This window comes from Eptatretus burgeri, chromosome 9, assembly GCF_056783735.1.
Source record: "Eptatretus burgeri isolate ZD-2024b chromosome 9, Ebu_testis_v1, whole genome shotgun sequence".
Classification (NCBI taxonomy): domain Eukaryota; kingdom Metazoa; phylum Chordata; class Myxini; order Myxiniformes; family Myxinidae; genus Eptatretus; species Eptatretus burgeri.
Genome location: NC_140969.1, coordinates 106,719,389 through 106,739,241, shown reverse-complemented (window position 1 = coordinate 106,739,241; position 19,853 = coordinate 106,719,389). Strand labels below are relative to the sequence as shown.

General features: G+C 44.6%; 1 protein-coding gene across 2 annotated transcripts in view; it reads right to left on the bottom strand.

Moving 5' to 3' along the window:
- Window positions 1-251: 251 nt before the first annotated feature.
- The window catches only part of LOC147020868 (ectonucleoside triphosphate diphosphohydrolase 6-like), a 41,059-nt gene continuing 21,457 nt past the window's right edge, over window positions 252-19,853 (bottom strand). Inside the window, exons 7-15 of one of the 2 annotated variants that reach the window (XR_015061985.1) lie at window positions 15,150-15,238; window positions 12,947-13,026; window positions 12,589-12,653; window positions 10,110-10,202; window positions 8,790-8,936; window positions 8,595-8,651; window positions 7,816-7,922; window positions 979-1,129; window positions 252-468 (exon numbers count right to left, since the gene is read on the bottom strand). Coding sequence is in view for 1 of the 2 variants with exons in the window: in XM_085896584.1 (XP_085752710.1) it covers window positions 382-468; window positions 7,816-7,922; window positions 8,595-8,651; window positions 8,790-8,936; window positions 10,110-10,202; window positions 12,589-12,653; window positions 12,947-13,026; window positions 15,150-15,238 (725 nt within the window). In the remaining variant the exon portion in view is untranslated. The remainder of the gene's footprint in view (window positions 469-978; window positions 1,130-7,815; window positions 7,923-8,594; window positions 8,652-8,789; window positions 8,937-10,109; window positions 10,203-12,588; window positions 12,654-12,946; window positions 13,027-15,149; window positions 15,239-19,853) is intronic. The other variant, XM_085896584.1, reaches the window with a different exon arrangement.

Genomic DNA, 19,853 nt, shown 5'->3' with positions numbered 1-19,853 from the left:
AGTAGTTGTAGTAGTAGTTATAGGCTGGAAAAGTGTAAATGTTTTATTGGAATGTTTGACATTCCACTTCAATTTGGGTGCTTTCCATATGAACCTTGGTACAATGTGCTTTTCACTCGTTCTGCAGTCTAAACTACCGAGCAACGGATATATTAAATCGTACAAAAAACAGCAACAATAGTTAGGCTATTTGTAACATTTTAAACCAACAATCAGAACTCGATTTACAAGGTCAAGTGTGCCATTGTTGATGCAAGTTCGAGTTGTGTTTTTTTTTTTTCTTTTTGGAAATGCATCTGCAATGTCAATTTTAGTTATATAGCGAACAGTGAAAACTAGTTAATGGATGGAAAGGATGTGTGGTGATCGAAGTGGTTCAGATCAGGTGAGCAGGTCCAGTGCCTGAAGATGTCTTAATGCAGCTCCGAGTGCCCAGCCCGTTTCCACGCTGTTCACCTTCTTGGCAATCTGATGGAATCAAAGGGTGTGGTGTTTAAATTGATGTACAATTGGCCAGTCATTCTAAGTATGGGTTGACAGCATTTCACTCATTTGTTCCAAAAAAAGTTCATTTCGCTTCAAGTATCTTAAAATCAAGCTATTCCTAATATGGTATGAGGACAACTTTTAACTTCAGTATGGTTAATTAAAATCGTTTATTGTATTTGTTTACTTGGCACAGATGCAGGAAATGAAGTGATCGAGGCAGGCTTTGTGGAAGGGCCTAAATACCATTCTGTCACTTGAACTCGTTTTGTTAATCACACCCATGAACAATCCCATTTATTTATAAAGCATGTGCACCCCTCTCATCAAAGACCAATTCTATGGATAACTGCCCAAAAAATGCTTAGTAAGAAGATTTTAAAATAAAAGTTTTCTTGGCATGAAAACCATGACTTTTTCTTTTCAGAAAATTGTGTTTGGCAGTGAAAGCAACAGCTTAACCCAGAAATAAAATAGAAATTATTTTAATACTTTTCATCGAGGAAGCCAACAAAGTGAGGTCCACAAAGTCCTCATCTGAGCTCAAAAGTTCATTAATCATTCTTGTTTGATCCATCGTGGATGAGAACTGCAGTGGAGAAGTTGAGCTTTACAATTTTGGATGTCTGGTGGACACGGTGAACTGGGGGGGAAAAATCCAGAAAATTGCACAAATGTTTGTCAAAATGAAATGTTCCATTTCTACCCTCAAACAAAACTAGATGCAAAACACGAGGGCTGTACCGAAAGTCGTGAGCACGTTTATTGTACAGTAAAACAAAGATACATTGAAGAAAACTGTCATTAGTAACTGGACACACTACATTACTTTTTGACAATCTCCAGAATAATCCATGAATTTCTGCCAGCGCTGCATGAGCTTAAAAAATCCCACTGTGGAAGAAGTCAGTTCCAACACTTCACAACCAGCTATGCATGGCTCTGGACTGCCTTGTCGTTTTCATATTCCAGGCCGGTCGTGACTTTCATGTGCCCAAACATATTGCAGCCCAAGGGGGCCAAGTCCGGCCTGTACGGGTGGGTGGTGGGGGAGACTGGCCAGCCATTCTCTGAGATTTCCTCCAATGTCAGATGCGCAGTGTGAGGTCCAGCTGTCATATTGAAAGATGACAGCTTTGTTCATGGGGCACTCTTCCCGAAGTGCACATTTGAATGTCACGAGCCACGTTGATGGCTTCCCCTTTGAGCAGGAAATCAACCAGTCTGCATCCCAGAAGATAGTTCCCATAACGATGCTGGCACAGAGTACTCTTTTGGCATTATTTTTTGGAGATGAGTGATGCCCTTCCATGCTTTGCTGCTTGGTAGGTGGGATGAAATGGTGGAACCAGCTTTCATCACCAGTCACAATATGGATCAGGAAGTCATTGCCTCGGCAGGATGTCGTTGAAGCAACTGTGATGACGCCTGCATACGTGTGTTTTTGTGTTCAGGTCAGGTCAGGTATGGGAACATGTGCCGGAGCAGTGCGTTGCTGCTTCCACTTCCAGCGATTCTCCAGAGGCCTCTCTCTGGCCATCCCCCAGGCAGATGCCTGCCCCATCCCCATCTCCTTGAAATTATCAACCTGCTGCAACCACGAGGCACGTGGTCAGTCCATTGGCCTCCTCCACTCACAAGGCTCCCTCACAGAGAATCTGGTGAGCAGGATCAGCGTCAGGAAAACGAGCCACATGTCCATACAGCCACAGTTGACGCTCACGGACTATGCAGGTAACAAATGTCATTTGAGTCTCTCAGCAACCTCTCGTTAGACACAAAGTCCGACCAGCGATAGCCAAGGATTCTTTGAAGAGACCTGGTACCAAAGGAATTAAGTCTCCGTCTCAGATCCCTGGTCAGAGTCCAAGTTTCACATCCGTAGAGCAAGACTGGAAGCACCAAGGACCTGAAGACTCGGACTTTCTTCCTCCTGCACAGGTACTGACAGCGCCATACGCCATGATCCAGTGAATCCATGACTCCCCAGATCCGACACAGATGTATATTGACCTCTGGCTCACAGCCAGCAGAGACATGAATATCACTGCCAAGGAAAATGAATCTCTCCACGACCTCAACATCCTCACCACAAACAGGTACAGACAAGATAGCAGTATCCAAGATGTTATTGAAAGCCTGGATCTTAGTTTTGACCCAGGAAACGCGTAATCCCAACGGCTCCGACTCCTCATTCAGCACCTCGAGGGCCCCCAAAAGGATATCTAAAGTCTCCGCAAAGATGACTGCATCATCTGTGAAATCAAGGTCAGAGATCTTGACATTCCCAAATGATGCACCACAGCTTGATCTCTCTGACATCCTCCCTAGAATCCAGTCCACACAAGTGCTAAAAAGTGTGGGGGCCAGTACACACCCCTGACAAACTCCAGTAACAACTAGAAATAAGTCAGAGATGGTACCACCACATCTCACAGCACTCTCAGTACCAGAGTAGAGTTCAGACATCAGATCGATCAGTTTTGGTGGCACCCCACGAAGACCAAGAATCCTCCAAAGGGCATCCCGATTCACTGAATGGAATGCTTTACAGAGATCAACAGAAGCTGTAAGCAGACCCTGCCAAAACTCTCATCTGCGTTCGGTGAGGACCCAAAGAGCAAGGATACGGTCAATCGTTGACGTCTTTGGTGTAAAGACTGACTGCTCTGGATGCTGGTGCTCAAGCAGATGGTGACGAACCCTATCAAGAATTATCTGAGCAAAGACCTTACCCGACACTGAGAGCAGCGTCACCCCTCGGTAGTTGTTGCAGTTCTGGTGATCACCCTTCCCTTTCCAGAGAGGGACAACAAGGCCCCTCTTCCAGTCAGTTTGGATGATGCCTGTGTAAAGGCCCGGTCACACCTTGACGTTTTAGCCAACGTATGCCGATTTTTGAATTTTTTTCTAAAACGCTGGCACACGTTGAATACGTTATGGGTAAGTTTTGATAACATTGAGAGCACACTGAAAAACACTGCCATACGTCGTTGTACGTTGGCTTTAAACGTTGTACTTTTTGGTTGTCCTCAAATTTTTTCATGCTTGAAATTTCACGACGTATGCCGGCGTATGACTCACACGTTCCGCTACGCTGGCCACAAGTTGTAGGCACGGTCTGCGATCGTTGACAGACGTGAACACATGCTACTTGTAAGTTAATCATAAGTTGAGACACGCCGAGGTAATGCTTAGCGTACCCGAAACTTGTTTCTAACCTATGATTAACGTGTTGTTGGCACGTTACGCGATCGTTGCCACACGTCGACAGACATTACTTTTAAGTTACTCATAGGCTGAAAGACGTCGGTATAATGGATCGTCCTTGTGTCAGCATCCACGGCCATGGCCAGGACACTTATATGCAGCATTCTTCAAACTTTTCTTCGGCATGACGAGGATGTTCACACTTCGATGTCTAGCTTGGCTATGATTCCAATTGTCCATCGGCAGCGTCTATTTAAAATAGTCGAGTTTGAGTGTTTTAACACGTTCACGCTGAGTGGTACCGTTTAAAAGTCGTTGAGTGTAAAAAAAATCCAATTGTTGAGCGCAAGCGTCTACTTTCAATAGTGGAGATGCAGCCATTTAAATTGTTGAGTGGCAGCCTATGAATAGCAAACCCTACGTCACCGGCAAAGATAAACTGCCGCACAATATGGATAAGTTAGGCTATCGTTGGGCATAGTTTGTGAACGCTGGCTTCACGATAATTATTCGTTGTTATATCGTATCTATAAGTAATCAAAGCGCTCTATGCACATTATTAGTTCATTGTGCATTTGTCCAACCCGTTATGAATAGACCTAAATCGTAAAGACAAGCTATAGCTCATTGTTGAAAAAGCCCCATAAAAAATTAGCCGCGAAGAACTTCAAACAATGGTGAAAAGATGTCTCCTACCCGTGGACACGCGGACGCAAGGACGATCCATCATAACCCACACCCTCCCCCTCACACTCACCTACTACTGCCAACATGAACAAACTACTACTAATACTAATACTAATACTGATACTGATACTAATACTGATACTGTTACTGCTGACATGGACATCGACTCAAAAAGGACTCAAAAACACTGTTGGGTTCCCCTTTTATGAGCAGCATTTTATATACCAATTCTCAAAACCGCTGGGAACACGTCTTTATATGGCAGTTGTAAGCTAGAAACGCGTTAATTTTTTTTTTTTTTTGTTGACCGGAAGACGTCATTGGAATACGTCTACATACGTCGATGTGTGTTGGGACAACGTACAGAATTGGTTCAAAGCACGTCAAACATAAGTTAGAAATAAGTTTCACGTAAAAAAGACATTACCGCGACGTGTTTCAACTTATGAGTAGCTTTTCAGTAGCCTTTGTGGACGTGTGTAAGCGTCCGCATATCGTGTGTACAACTTATCCCCATCGCATGCGGAACGTGTGTCATACGCCGAGTACGTCCAAAAATTTTGAACATGTTTAAAATGTCTTGACGTACTCTACTTACTACGACGTATGATAGCGTACTTTAGCGTTCTACTCACATATACCAAACTTACTCATACCGTATTTGACGTGCCCCCAACGTTTTAGACACATTTTTCTTAGGTCGGCATACGCTGGCAAGATCGCCAAGGTGGGACCGCGATGTTGTCACTTCCATTTCTACGGCAGTTATGATTCGAATCGTTGTGCGTCAGCCTTTTAATAGGCTACGTCACGACATCGTCGGCGATGCGTGCAACGCGCTATGCCTAAGTTACACTATCGTTGAGCATCGGTTGTGTAGGCCGACAACAGGTTCAGCATTCGTTGGTATAAGTTATCTATAACACAACGAAACGTTCTGTGTCCGTTACGAATGCGTTATACATAAGACCAAGTCGCTATGAATACGTCCGAATCTTTAAAAAAAAAACATCAAAAGTTCAACGTAAGCCAGTGTTTTACATACATTTTAATACGTTGCCATCGCTGGCTAAAACGTCAAGGTGTGACCGGGCCTTTACAGGCAGAACACAGAACTGCATGCAACGACATGATTACAGCATTCCCACCAGCCTTGAGAAGTTCAGCCTGGATGCCACAGATCCCTGGACCTTTACCCCCATTTTAACCGGTTCACCGCAGCCTGTGTTTCCACAAACAAAGGTAGATCACAGTTTATTGGAGGGTCAGCAATAGAGATAGTAACACCCCTGACATCCAACTCAACAGCTGGTGGATTAGTCTGGTACAACTGCTCAAAGGAACCGACCCAGCAGGCCTTCACTTCAGATTCTTCTGTCAAGAGCCCACCACCCTCTGCTCTAACTGCAGCACACCGAGGGACGGACTTGGAGGAACGTAATACACAAATTTCTCTGTAAGCAGGACGAGAATTATTTCACCACAGGTGATTGTCTACCCCTTCACATATTCTTCACACATCGGCCTCCTCCACGTCAGCAAACATACAGTTTTACGCCTCAACTCCTTGAACAGTTCAGCTCTGCCATAAAACCTGGCCCTGTGATTCTGGTCGAAGCTTTCCAGTGTCCCTTGGGAGACAGTTCTTCGCCTGATGGTGGGTTCCAAGACAACCCCAGGCAACATCAAGGATGGTACTCTTGAAGGCACTCCACAACTCTTTAGGCTCCCCTGAAACACACAGACCTCCCAAATCCCCACTCAGCCTGTTCACAAACTCCTCAGCTACCCTCTCATTCTTGAGTTTGCCAACATCCAGCCGAGGCTGGGATGGTTCTGTTCTCCCAGATTTAAGCTGCAACTAAGAGTTGCCACAACAAGCCTGTGGTCAGTATTGAGGAACTGAGCACTGCGGTAGACCCTGCAGTTCTGGATCATCTTCCAGCAGCCATCAACAAACATGTGGTCAATCTCCTTTGCCACACTGGCAGTGTGGGAATACCAAGTCCAGCGATGAGCTTGTGGGTGCTGAAACCATGAACCAGCCACCCTAAGTCCATGACTTCTTGCAAGATCAAGGAACTTAGTGCTATTCTGGTTCACAGTTCCAGACCCATGGGGACCAACACATGTCTCATAACCATCCCTATCAGTTCTAGTCGATGCATTGAAATCCCCCAAGACGAGAAGTGTATCTCGCCTGGGGCACTGATCAATCACAGACTTGAGCGTGGCAAAGAATGCATCCTTCATGGTGAGTTCACTCACCGCAGTTGGAGCATATACAGAGACCAGGGAAATGACACCCAAGGAGTGATGAATCCTTAGTCTCATAATATGCTCGTTGACCGGTGTTACCTCAATTATCATTGGAGTCAGCTTATTGGACACAGCTACAGCAACTCCTTGGGCATGGTAACCATCAGAGCGACCAGACCAATCGTAGGTGTAACCACCCACCAGGATCTCACCAATATCTGGTCTCTGAACCTCAGAGAGTGCTGCAATACCGTTGTCCAAACGCCTGAGCTCAGATGATAACAGAGACAGGTGATCATCCTCTCTTCAGGATAAGACATTCCAGGCACCCACCTGAAGGGACCGCCTCAGGTTAACCTGTGGATACTGACGTCTGGTGGACGACACCTCAGCACCACCACCGGCACACACCACCACACCGTGACACAGGAAGGTTACTCCATGTTTTTTCCTCCTATCATCAAAGAATGGGGGTCCTGAAGGCTTTTCCCCAATCCCCTCAATCGGGTGAGCTGCCTTGCGAAGAGTTTTCAGTTTTCTTTGCATTTTGCGAAATGAAGTGTTTTACGGTGGTCGGAGTGCAACTCCTGTCACAACCCTCCTACAAAGAGGAACCCAACTGCAGGAGGACATTCGCTGACAATTGGGCACGAGATATGGATGGCTGTTGGCTCACAAGGAGCTCCTCTGCCCTTTGACAGGTGTTGTTTTAATCCTGCTGGGTGTCCATATCCATGCACCCTCCTCACCAGGAAACCTGGTGGGGGAGACGGTTTGGTCGCCGACAACCCGACCACGAAACAGGTTAGTGCAGGTTTACATGATACTTGTAGCAAGTCACAGATCTGATCTCGCCTTACCTGACAATAGACAATAACCTCACCTATTTTTAAGTTTCGTGTCTATCGCTTAAGCAGTTTCAGAGGAAACAAATTTAAAACCGAATAAAGGTGGAAAAGTGAGGGTGGAAGAAAAAAAAGTGAGGGCCTCAACTGACAACACAACATTGTCAAGGAGGTTGTTGACACCTATTACTCGGATAATTTTACATTATTCGATGCAGGTTTCAAATGTACATTCTGATAGTAAACTCTAATTTTGGAGGAGTGATTGGGAGAAGGTGGGGGAACAGGAGAGGGACTGTTAAAACATCAGGCAATATGGACTGCGCACCTGTATGATTGTATCCGATGCAAAATTGAATCCATGCAGGAGCAGCACTGCAATGTACGTCAGATCCATGCACAGGAACGGATGCTTTGGATCCTTCTGGTTGCATGCTAACAATGCGGGGAAAAAGTTCCATAAGCCGTCGGTTCCACAAGGAAATTGATGGGTATACTTGAAAAAGAAATGCAGTGTATATAAGGGTGTTTAAACGAAAATGTGGGCATTTCATTTCACCTGTAATTTCATTATTTTGTTTTGAAAGTGAGACAAGAGGCAAAAGGAGAGCATATAATGATGTGGTCAAAAGCCTATATGTCGAAGCCCCTCCTGTGGTGACACACAATGGTTGATTGAGAAAGACCCTGTACTTGGCTGGCGTCTTGAAGACACCCATTTCACAGCAGAAAAGGTAAGACGTTTCTACATGCAGCTTTCTCCAAAGCCTGGCAGAAGTTTACCCTTGACGATCACTTTGTGATCACAGATATCTAGTTTACCATTGAGCTCAAGTGTGTCTGTCCAGGTCATAACGTGTTTAGCAATTGAGCTTTAATCATCAAATCATCAACAAATCTTTATTTTGAGAAGATGGAGAACCCAAATTCATAAAATGGACAAATATGTATACCGTATATCAATATATATTGTTTTAGTGTTGTTTTCGTCAAGTTTAGTTTGAGTGCAAAGCCGACGCGGACAGGTTTTTACATTTTGGGATGTGAATTTATGACTCAATTTTAACTTGGAAATGTTAAGATGTAGAAATGGTGCAATTAACTTACTTTCTTTGGCTTTCTTGTTAAATTCCCATATGCTCAGGTTCCTCCCAGCTTCACCTTCTGCACAAGAAGAACTGGATGTTATTGTCATTGAGAAAAGGATAAATTATAATGTGCACGGTGAGGACTCATTGTAAACACGGCCAGGTAAAAGTGTCATGGTAATAAGAAACTTTTTGTGACGCCAACACTACAAACCAATCATTGATGTATCCATGGCACGATCGAAGTAGTAAGAAAAGGCGTAAAAGTGCACATGGGGGGCTTCCATTGTGCGATGGGTCTTCCTCTCCACCAATGCCTTCATGGACTCAAAGCATGCCTCATATCCTCCTTGGCGCTCCTCTGGACCACATTCGCACAAGGCAACCGGTGTACAAAAATAATTGTCTCGTTCTTGATCTAAATAAATAAATTGGCAACGACTTATCGATAAATAATGTTGTGAAGATGGCATGGCGGGGAGAAAAGAAGAGGGTTGATTATTCATCAGTTGTCTCTGAAAGAGTTGTTACCCCAATTTGCTTGTAACCCCAATTTGCAAAAAGCATGAGCGGATGGATGTCTCGGCAGCCCCCTACCATTCTTACCCTCGTGTCTGTCTCTTCTCTCCCTCTTCCCTCTGTGTTAACTCTCAAATCACTTCCATTGTCCTTTAACACCATACACTTCCACTTCAGCAACGGTACGTTCAACGTGAGTAACGGCGGACCCCTCGCACGTGCTCTAGAGACATGGTGCGTCCACATGGCCGACTTCAGCGCTGTGAGAGCACATGCGCAATAATCATGGGGCAGGGGAGAGACATCTCTGTGGAGAGTGGAGGGATCAGGCGAAAAAAGGCAACGACAGTCGCACGTACGAAGCCACGGAGAGAGATGCAGAGAGACGTCATGGTGCACGCACGTATGAGAAACTCAGGGAGACGTCCGGCACGTCCAACAAGACACGTCGAACTGGTGAAATATCTGCAAGGCAAGCAAGGGGTCTGAAAGCGAGCCTGTTTTAAAGCGCTATTGGCATCTCTGCTGACCTGCAGGACCAGCCTGTGTCACACTTCACCAGGGAAGACCACACACACACCTCTACCAAACACCACTGTCTAGTCTCCTGTTTATCCTGTGTTCCTGCCGGAGTTAAGTATAGTGTAAGGATAGTCGTGGAAACCGTTACTGTCTCGGTTAAGTGTGTTGATAGGGTTTCTTTATTAAACATTTTCATTCTCGTTCACTTCCTGTGCCCCATCCGCATTATTTATTAAAGCCGTTGCTTTGAAAGCGAGTTTCTGTGCATTTTGAGCAGCGCCGTCGTCATCCAGCATAATCAAACTCCTCTCAAAACCGCCCACTGAAACCGCCGCGTGGCTAAATTAATTAAACCTTTCGCATCGTGAACCAGTCGCATGGCAGAAGTTCTTCCACTCGGCATCTTGGGAGTTCATCTCTGGCGGTCTCCTGTCGCCTGTTTGAAAGACCGAGTCCGATACAATAATAATGGTGCTTGAGAGAGCTTTCTCACCTTCACGTGGTCCAAGCAACATGTAACTCGTGCTCCCGTACCTCCACTCTCCATTGTAGCCCTTTGGAAGACATGGGTTGGTCAGGTTTTCAGCTGTGATGGGGAGAGGAAAGGGAATGGAGATGCGTTCTGAATTTCAATATAACGTGAGTCCACAATGGTAGCACACCTGTTATCCCTTCATAACATTTTCCTTCTGCATCTTCCTTGTACCAATAAATGTTTCCTTCCTCTGTTAGCCCATCCCCAGTCATGCAGCAGGAGATGGGGTAATGCAACTGTGTGTGTGTGTGTGTGTGTGTGTGTGTGTGTGTGTGTGTGTGTGTGTGTGTGTGTGTGTGTGTGTGTGTGTGTCGTCATTGATTGTTATCTCCATAAGTCATGTTTCAGAATGTGGAACAGAGTCCCTAGGACTCCACATATCCACCTCCGTTTCGGTGAAGGATCGTGATTCATGGACCAAGTTGTGTTCTCAGAGTTTTGTTCTGAGGACTCTTTTCAGGATCGTCACTGAGCCCCGGACAGCCTCCAACTGTAGTTGGTTTGTGGTAATATTCCCAGGGATGGTTTGTAGGATCTTTGTGAGGTTCTTCTTTATCATTCCCGTTGCTCCAATTGTCACTGGTACAATTCCGGATCTCTTCAATTTCACTTCATTCTTGTGGTCTTCGTTTGGTCATTTTCTTGATTTCTACATTGTTCAGTCCAAAATCACTGGGTATGGAAACCTCAATTAACAATGTCTTATTTTCCTTTTTGTATCCGAGTACTATATCCGGTTGCAGTGCTTTGGTTTCTATGTTCACGTTGGATGGGATCGTTAGTTCATACGTGATCATTATGTCCTTGTTTTCAATGATTGCTTTTTGTTCACATTTCCATGAGTTTTGTGGAACTGGGATGTTGATATTTCTGCAGATGTGCCAGAGGATTACTCTCCATACCTTTGTGTGCACAGCTGCTCTGACATGAGTTTTTCTACATCCCGATCAGAGGTGGCTCGTGTTTTCTGTTTCTACCTTGCAGAACCTACACTTGTCTGAATGGTTCAGTCTCACCATTTTTTTAAACCCAGTTGTGTCGTGTCCTTGGGTCTTGGGCATTTATTTGGGATGAGGAAGGTGTCGTTATGCAACTCCTGTGTTATATCTTGGTTGATTTTGATGTTGTCCATTTTTATTGGTCTACCTTATATGAATGTGCGCTTGGCACACTTATCTCGGCCAAATTATATTTGGAAGTCGTCAGAGTATTGTTTCACTAATTTCAGTTGTTCTGCCAATTTTTCATTGTTTGGTGAGAAGAGTTTCAAATCATCCATGTACAGGGTATGTCGCCTTTCTTGTTTCACTGGACATTATTTTATTGGTTGTTAGGGTGTATCCATGTCCTTTCTCATGAATGCGGTTACTTAGTGGATCCAGAGCCAGGCAAAACAGGAGGGAAAACGCTGTCTCCTTGAAAGATCCCACATCGTATCTTCACTCCTGGTATTTCGATCTTTCCTTTGAGTGCTGCAGGATTAATGTGGTATTCCAGAGATCCATGGCTTTCTTGGTGAGATTGATTATTTGGGGATTTATCTTGTACATATGCATGCATTTTATCATCCATGATTGTGGGACACTATAAAGCTTTTTCATTGTCTATCGAGGCTGTGGACAATTTAGTTGTTCTAGTATTACAGTTTTTGAGTGTGGCCTTGTTTAGGAGTAAGTGGTGTATTGTTCCGCTGCATCCCTTCTGTTCTACCTCTCGGCCTTGTTGTTGTGTTATGTGGTGGTACATTGTTTCTGTGATGATTCTTGTTTAAAGTTTGTAGGTTGTTGGTAGACAAGTTATTGGCTGGTATTTGTGAGGTAGTTGGGTTTCTTCAGAGTTTGGGATGAGGAAGGTGTTACCTTCTGTGAGCCATCCATACATTTCTTGATCCTCTTGGATAAGTTCATTGAATAGTGAACATGGAGAGCATCTAATTACTTTAGCCAGAAGTTTGGGATCCTGTCTGGGTCAGCACTTTTGAAGTTTTCCATCTTTGCAAGTTGTTGTCTTATCTTTTCTGCATCGATTATTACTGGGGGCATTACCTCGAGATGTTGCTTCTTCTCCTCCAGGTTTCAGATCCATTCCACCTCCTTATTGTCTTCTTTTCAATCTTCATAAATCCCTTTCCAGTATTGTTCCAGTTCATCTTTTTCAGGAGGCGATGACTCATTCTGCTTCCGTTTCCTCGTTCACGGGAGAATCTTTTCGAGTTGTTTTCAAACATCTGGCCCATCCTGTCGTTCGCCTCGTCGTAGTTTTTTTTATTTTCCTTGTTATCATTTCTATTTTCAGTTTGTCTTTAGCAACCATTACCTAACGGTCTTTATCTTCAATTTAATATATTTATTTATTTATTTATACCTATTGCTGTGTCTAAAACGTACGTGTTTCACATTTTGTAGTCATGAAGAGACAATGAATGGAGGTGACATACCTCGTGCACTGTCGGCACCTCCCAGCACCGCCAATCTTGCAGACATGAGACCCAGGCCCAGATAGCTGTTCACAGAAGCGAAACAGTTACCGTCAATGTTTGACAAATGTAATGTGGTTATAATGTGGTACGTGGTAATTAAACCTTTGCTTACATGTCATTCCCTATTAATACTGCTTCAGATCCCATCATGATTACTTTCGTGAGTGCCAGAATTTCCCTTCAAATTCTGTTGTTTAAATCATGTCCATCCTCTCCTGTCTGTCACAGGAGCACAACTGAAAAATACAACAGCTCCCTACAGTGGGGAAGCAATTCCATTTCACACCCTGACGGCCAGGTGTGTACGCCGTCTAACCTGGGGCAGTACAAAGTGAATGAAGCACCCGATACTTGTACAAGCTGGACAAAGCCTTCCGGTGCAGAATGAATCGTTTCCTGAGTGAAGACAAAACAGGTTTTTTATTTAGGGGAAGGAGGGGGAAGGTGGCACTAAAATTCTGTCTTTTTATTGCTAGCATTTTCATGCCCATCATAAGTTTCATTGTTATTTATCCCTTTGAACCCTAGCTGCCGGTTTACTGACCACTATTCAAACCTCCATATACCCGAGTGGCCGGATTTTTCTCCAGGGAGCCCATGGTGGGGTAGCCGAAAGTCCAAGGAGCTCAGGGTTCAAAGGGTTAGAAGTCAAACACGGACTGGCACAATACAGTACAGAGCAAGCCAAGCAAGACATGCAAACTTCCCCATTCGTGAGGCAGCTGGGATTTTTCTTTATTTATTTACAAACAATCCAAGAGTAACATGGTAATGTTTCTGGATTTAAATCCACAACCTCTGGATTGCCAGTGCTGTCTTCTCACCTTTCTCATAAAGCACCTAGACTCATGCAAGAGCTGAACAACATAGGGTAGCAGGTTCACAAACTACCAGAGGGTAGGTATTGGAGTGTCGGGATGGGAGAGTGGGGGAAATCGTACACAATGAATAATGGAGGAATAAAAACGAGTAACAATGGCCTGGAGAAGAACAATGGGAAAGAATCGGCTGAGAAGAGATCATGGATGTGGATGGGTTAGCACATGAGGTAGTAATGGGGGGCGCATTTAAAATACTGAAGAGAGGAGGATGAGACAGACACGGGGAGAAGATTCCACAATTGGAAGAATGAGAGGATGAACGAATGCAGATGGGTAACCAGCCTCGACATTGGGAGGGTGAGCAAGTGAGTGTTTGTTGAGGAATGTATGTGACCCGGAGTGGCTTTGGGAGTGTAGAGAAAGGAGAGGGCAGGAGGAGCTCGGCTACATGTAATCATCATCGTGTACTGTGTGTGCCCGATGCAGAGCATTGGTGTGGCCAGATCACCGATTAAGCTCCAGTCATGGATGGGTCGCTACTCCGACTCAGCAAAACAGGGCAAGAATTTGGAACTTGTTCAAGGTTCTGGTGATAGCTCGCCTACTCTTCACAAATGTCACTGTGGGATCTTTAACGTCCACTAACGGATGCCAACAGATGTGACACCCAGTTTAACGTCCATCCGAGGGACGGCACCCACATTGACGAATCACCCTGCCTGTGAAACACCAGGATGACAGTTTATAGCTGAGTCGGGATTCAAACCCAGGATAGACAGCTTAGAGGTCAGTGTGTGTACCCTCAAGGCCATCCTGCTCACCCCCAGATGCAAGCTTGTATAAAATGGAGATCCCACAAACCTGCCACTGCATTTGCCGATCATAATCACCTTTTTTGGAAGAAAACTATTTGTGGTTGTCGGCCTTAAGTATATTTCTTCTTGCACATTTGTATGAAATAGTCCTTCAATGCTTTTGAAAGGAACAACAGCAGCAACAGAAGTATGATGTGATATCTCCCTTGATGACAAAGACAAACATTGGGACTAAGCAGGCATGGATCCACCACTGGGATCATTATATACAAAGTTTCATTGAAAAAATGAAAGTTTGAAAATGTGCCCAATATTGAATTTTTGGTATTTGACCCCACCAGAGGGGGCAAGGCCAAAATAATACCGCTCTTGCACCTTCGTACCATGTGTCGATCACAACCACCACATTTGGTGAACTTCTGCCCAACCGTTTCGGAGGACATAGTGTGACGGACTGACAGTCAGTCAGACGGACAGACGGACGGAGCCGATTCCAATGTCCTCCCCAATTTTTTTCAAAAATCTTGGAGATAAATATAATTTCAATAAAAGAAAAAAAAAACACATACGAGCGTACGTTCTTCGATTGCCTTTCTTTCCTTATTCGACTTGAAAGTTTTAAAATGCCAGAGATGAGCCGAGTGTAAATGCAGTTTATTTTATTTATTTTTTCCTTTGTCAAGACTCAATGGCAGACATTGCGGATATCCGCACGCACCAGCCACTCTCGTTGAGTGGTTGTTTTTTTAAAAATTTGCTTGTTGTTACTCCTTTCCTTTTAAATATTGTTTATTATCATCGTGGACAGCAGAGTTTGGTATCTGCATTTTTGATCGGTTAATCTGTCGTACCCGTATTTCAGTGAAAAAGACAGCTCCCTTACCTTGTGTTGCGTGTGAAAGCAAATCTGAGTCGAGCCTCCTCCAAGATCCAGAATTCCTAGAGATTCATGGAAAGGCTTTTTAAGTGTCCCTAGAACAAGAAAATGTGTAATATTTAAAATGGTGACAAAACATTAATAACAAGAAATACAATAATAATTCGAATCATTTCTGTTTATTCACCTGTCCATAATCACAAGGTATGTCCAGGATCAGTGTTCCTGGGACAATTCAGCAATATAGCCGAGCCTCGCTGCATGTGCTGACATTGTGAGAAGCAAGTTCCAATCGTTGAATCTTTAGCTTATCTCGGAGTCACCAGCCGGCGCGACAAAGCCTTTGTTCGGCAGAATAATTACAACATACAGCATGTACAGATCCATGTACAGACTCACTCTGAAGTCTTATAACCGACAGATTAATCGACATTTGAATCAACAGTAGAATTACTGACTGATGAGGGATAAAACCGATCATCCAAAAAATACACCCGTGCGGGAGTGACGGTCATCTCTGCGAGAAATAACCAAACCGCACACCCTTATTAATAGTGAAATAGCAAATGCAAGAAAAGCTCTCCAATAGACCTTATTCCTCGTCCGAGTTCAGAACATCTGAGCATGCGCAGTGCATTTTCAGCCTTAAATTTTGGTCAATTTCTCATCTATCACTGGCTCAATGTTGCTGAAACTCGGCGATCTGTACTAAAAAATAATTCTCTACAAGGTAAAACTAAAACTAGCCTTCTAGCTGTTAAAATAAAAGTGTTGCGGTGTTCCGAACGAGAGCCGAATTGGGTCTATTTCCTGACTTACCACACAGCTGTAGCTGTCTACTGGACACCAATCACCAAATTTATATCCTATACTCTCCTCTGCACTAATGCCAACGAGTCCGTCAAATAATGTCCAGTAGGTAGATGGCCAAGAGTCCGTAGAAGTAGGTGGTATAATCACTATCACTCTATGTAGTAGAGTAGGTAGGTACAGTAGCAAATGGCAGACAGACAACTACGACACAAACCAGTCAGTCAGTGGATTTGATGGGTAGATACGTAGGCCTCGCCTTTTTGTTTTCCAATCTCTTATAAAAAGTGCAACAACAACAACACTGATGACACCACACTACTCACTCTTACTATCCACAGTTCTGTTTGTTCAGTTCAGAATATTCCAGTGGACTCCACTGGACCAACCGATGACTAAGACAACCGATGACTGTGCACTATATGCAGGAATAATGTTTATATGTGTACGACAAAAGATAAACGCGGAAGGAAACCGGAAATATCGCAATCGCACATGGCGATTATTTGACGAAGCAGTGCTAAACACCGGAAATATCAAAAACACAACAACACCGTAAAAACTTCATATGACTGGACACCTGTCCGTCGTGTCGGCTGCCGATCAATATTCGTGTCAAAAGAAGGATGGCGTATATCAAAGTGCTGGGAAACAATGGAGATCTCTCTATTGTTTTCCAGCACTTTGACGTATATTAAACACATAACGATATGCCATCCGATATTTTTCGATTCTGATAGCTTCTCTGACCTCGGCCTATGGCGATTTGCCGATTTGGTGGGGACATTCGGCTATGAGTGGGGGTACGTAAAAAGCTATGCTATGGGCAGGCAGGCGGGCCGCGGGCGGGCAGGCAGGCAGATTATATAATAGGAGTCACAAACCGAGAGTTAACGAATACCAAGCACGAGAACGACCTTTACAAGCATGAGTTCCTGTTACTAGGGTGTAGTGTTCTCGGGTCAGGAGGGATTTTTGGCCAACTTTGAAGTCACATGACACGAAAACGAAAGCGAATATCGAAAATCCGACCCGACCCAATCTAGATATTGTCCCATAGATTCATATGGCACGATCAAATTCAAGATAACTTAAGAAATGTAGGAGGAGATAGATTTTGAAAATCATCATTTCGCAACTACATGAAGCAGTTTTCGCAAAATTCAAAGTCACGTGACGTGTATGTATTCGAACATATCGGTATTCTTTTGAATGGACATGAAAGACAAGGTCAGCTGCTATGCAATGACACCATTCACTAACTTTTACCATGCCCAGTAGAGAATATATAGCCTCCTGAAGGTAGGGCAGTTTTTGCAAACTTTGAAGTCACGTGACGCGAAAACGAAAGCGAAATTCGAAAACCCGGCCCGACCAAATTTAGATATTGTCCCATAGATTCAGATGCCACAATCAAATTCAAGATCGCTTGAGAAATGTAGGAGATAGATTTTGAAAATCGTCATTTTCACATTTTTTGCCAAATTTGAAGTCACGTGACACGAAAACGAAAGCGAATATCGAAAATCCGTCCCGACAAAATTTAGATATTGTCCCATACATTTATATGCCACAACCAAATTCAAGATCGCTTGAGAAATGTAGGAGGAGATAGACTTTGAAAATCGTCATTTTCGCATTTTTTGCCAAATTTGAAGTCACGTGACACGAAAACGAAAGCGAATATCGAAAATCCGGCCCGACCAAATTTAGATATTGTCCCATAAATTCATATGCAACAATGTTGGCGCAGTGGTTAGGGCAGCGGCTTGGGATCCAAAAGGTCCTGAGTTCAAGCCCAGTTGGGCCACTGAATTAATACATCAGGAGGTTGACTCAGCCTGTCATCCTTCCGTGGTCGGCGAAGTGAGTACCAGTGTACTGGGCCCGGTGTATGCCCTGGTTAGAATAGGTGTACCATATCCCTGTGTCGTAAGAGGTGACCAGGGTTGCGTCAGGAAGGGCATCCGGCGTAAAACATGTGCCAAATCATGATGCGGATCATAACGGCTGATCTGCTGTGGCGACCCCTAACGGGAGCAGCCGGAAGAAGAAGAAGAAGAAGAAGAAGAAGAAGAAGAAGAAGAAGAAGAAGAAGAAGAAGAAGAAGAAGAAGAAGAAGAAGAAGAAGAGATTCAAATGCTACAATCAAATTCAAGATCGCTTGAGAAATGGCAGAGGAGATAGAATTTGAAAATCGTCATTTTCGCAACTTCAAAGGCCTCGTGACCTTGACCTTGACCTTGACCTTCGGTGACCTTGAAAGTCATGCCATCGTGTACGTTTCATCGACCTCTATCAGGATCACTAATGACCAGATTTCCCGCTTCAACTTCATTGTGAACGGACGGACGGACGGATCGTCACTTCTCCTCTCAACACCCATATTATTAGGTCATGATCGAAGAGATGACCTAAAAATGAAGTGTCTAACACCCTTTGTGACTGGCCAATACCGAAACAAAGTGGTCTGTGTTCTCACTGTTCTTGGTGAATAAACCATTACGATTCACACTTCTGTGGTGTCTTTGCTCGACAGGTTGTGCGACTTTGTGGGTACCATTGAACAAGATGAGGCTGCAGTTCCCTGGTCACCATGGCATGTTACGAGGAAGTGCAGAGTGTAGAAAACGAATTTAGCAGGTTCTACACCTTTAAGTGTAGACTCATGCAAATCTCTGACTTATTTCCAGTTGTTACTGGAGTTCGTCAGGGGTGTGGACTGGCCCCCACACTTTTCAGTACTTTCAGCAGCTTCCCTTTGCAGGGCAGCTCACGGGATGACGGGTTTGGGGCAAAGCCTTCGGGACCCCCAATCTTTGATGATAGGAGGGAAACCACGGGGTAACATTCCTGGGTAATATTGCGGGAGAGTTTGTCGGAGTGGTTCTGAGGTGTCGTCCACCAGACGGTACTCTCCTTGGGTTAACCTGACGCGGTCCCTTCGGGTGGGTGCCTGGAATGTCCTATCCCAAAGAGAGGATGATCACCTGTCTCTGTTATCATCTGAGCTCAAGCGTTTGGACATCAGTATTGCAGCACTCTCTGAGGTTCGGAGACCGGATTGCGGAAAGATAATGGTGGGAGGTTACACCTATTATTGGTTTGGTCACTCTGATGGTTACCATACCCAAGGAGTTGCTGTAGCTGTGTCCAATTAGCTGACCCCAATGATAATTGAGGTAACACCAGTCAACGAGCGTATTATGAGATTAAGGATTCGTCACTCCTTGGGTGTCATTTCCCTGGTCTCTGTATATGCTCCAACTGAGGCGAGTGATCTCACCGTGAAGGATGCATTCTACGCCACACTCGAGTCTGTGGTTGATCAGTGCCCCAGACGAGATATAGTTTTAGTCTTGGGGGATTTCAATGCATCGACTGGAACTGAAAGGGATGGTTATGAGACATGTGTTGGTCCTCATGGGTCTGGAACTATGAACCAGAATACCACTAAGTTCCTTGATCTTGCAAGAAGTCATGAACTTAGGGTGGCTGGTTCATGGTTTCAGCGCCCACAAGCTCATCGCTGGACTTGGTATTCCAACGCTGGCGGTGTGGCAAAGGAGATTGACCATGTCCTCGTTGATGTTCGCTGGAGGATGATCCAGAACTGCAGGGTCTACCGGAGTGCTCAGTTCCTCAATACTGACCACCGGCTTGTTGTAGCAACTCTAAAGCTGCACCTTAAATCCGGGAGAATGGTACCATCCCAGCCTAGGCTGGATGTTGGCAAGCTCAGGGATGAGAGAGTAGCTGAGGAGTTTGCGAACAGGCTGAGTGGACATTTGGGAGGTCTGGGTGCTTTGGGGGGTCCTGAAGAGTTGTGGAGCACCTTCAAGACCACCGTCCTTGATGTTTCCCATGGATGTCTTAGAGCTCACCGCAGGGCAAAGAAGA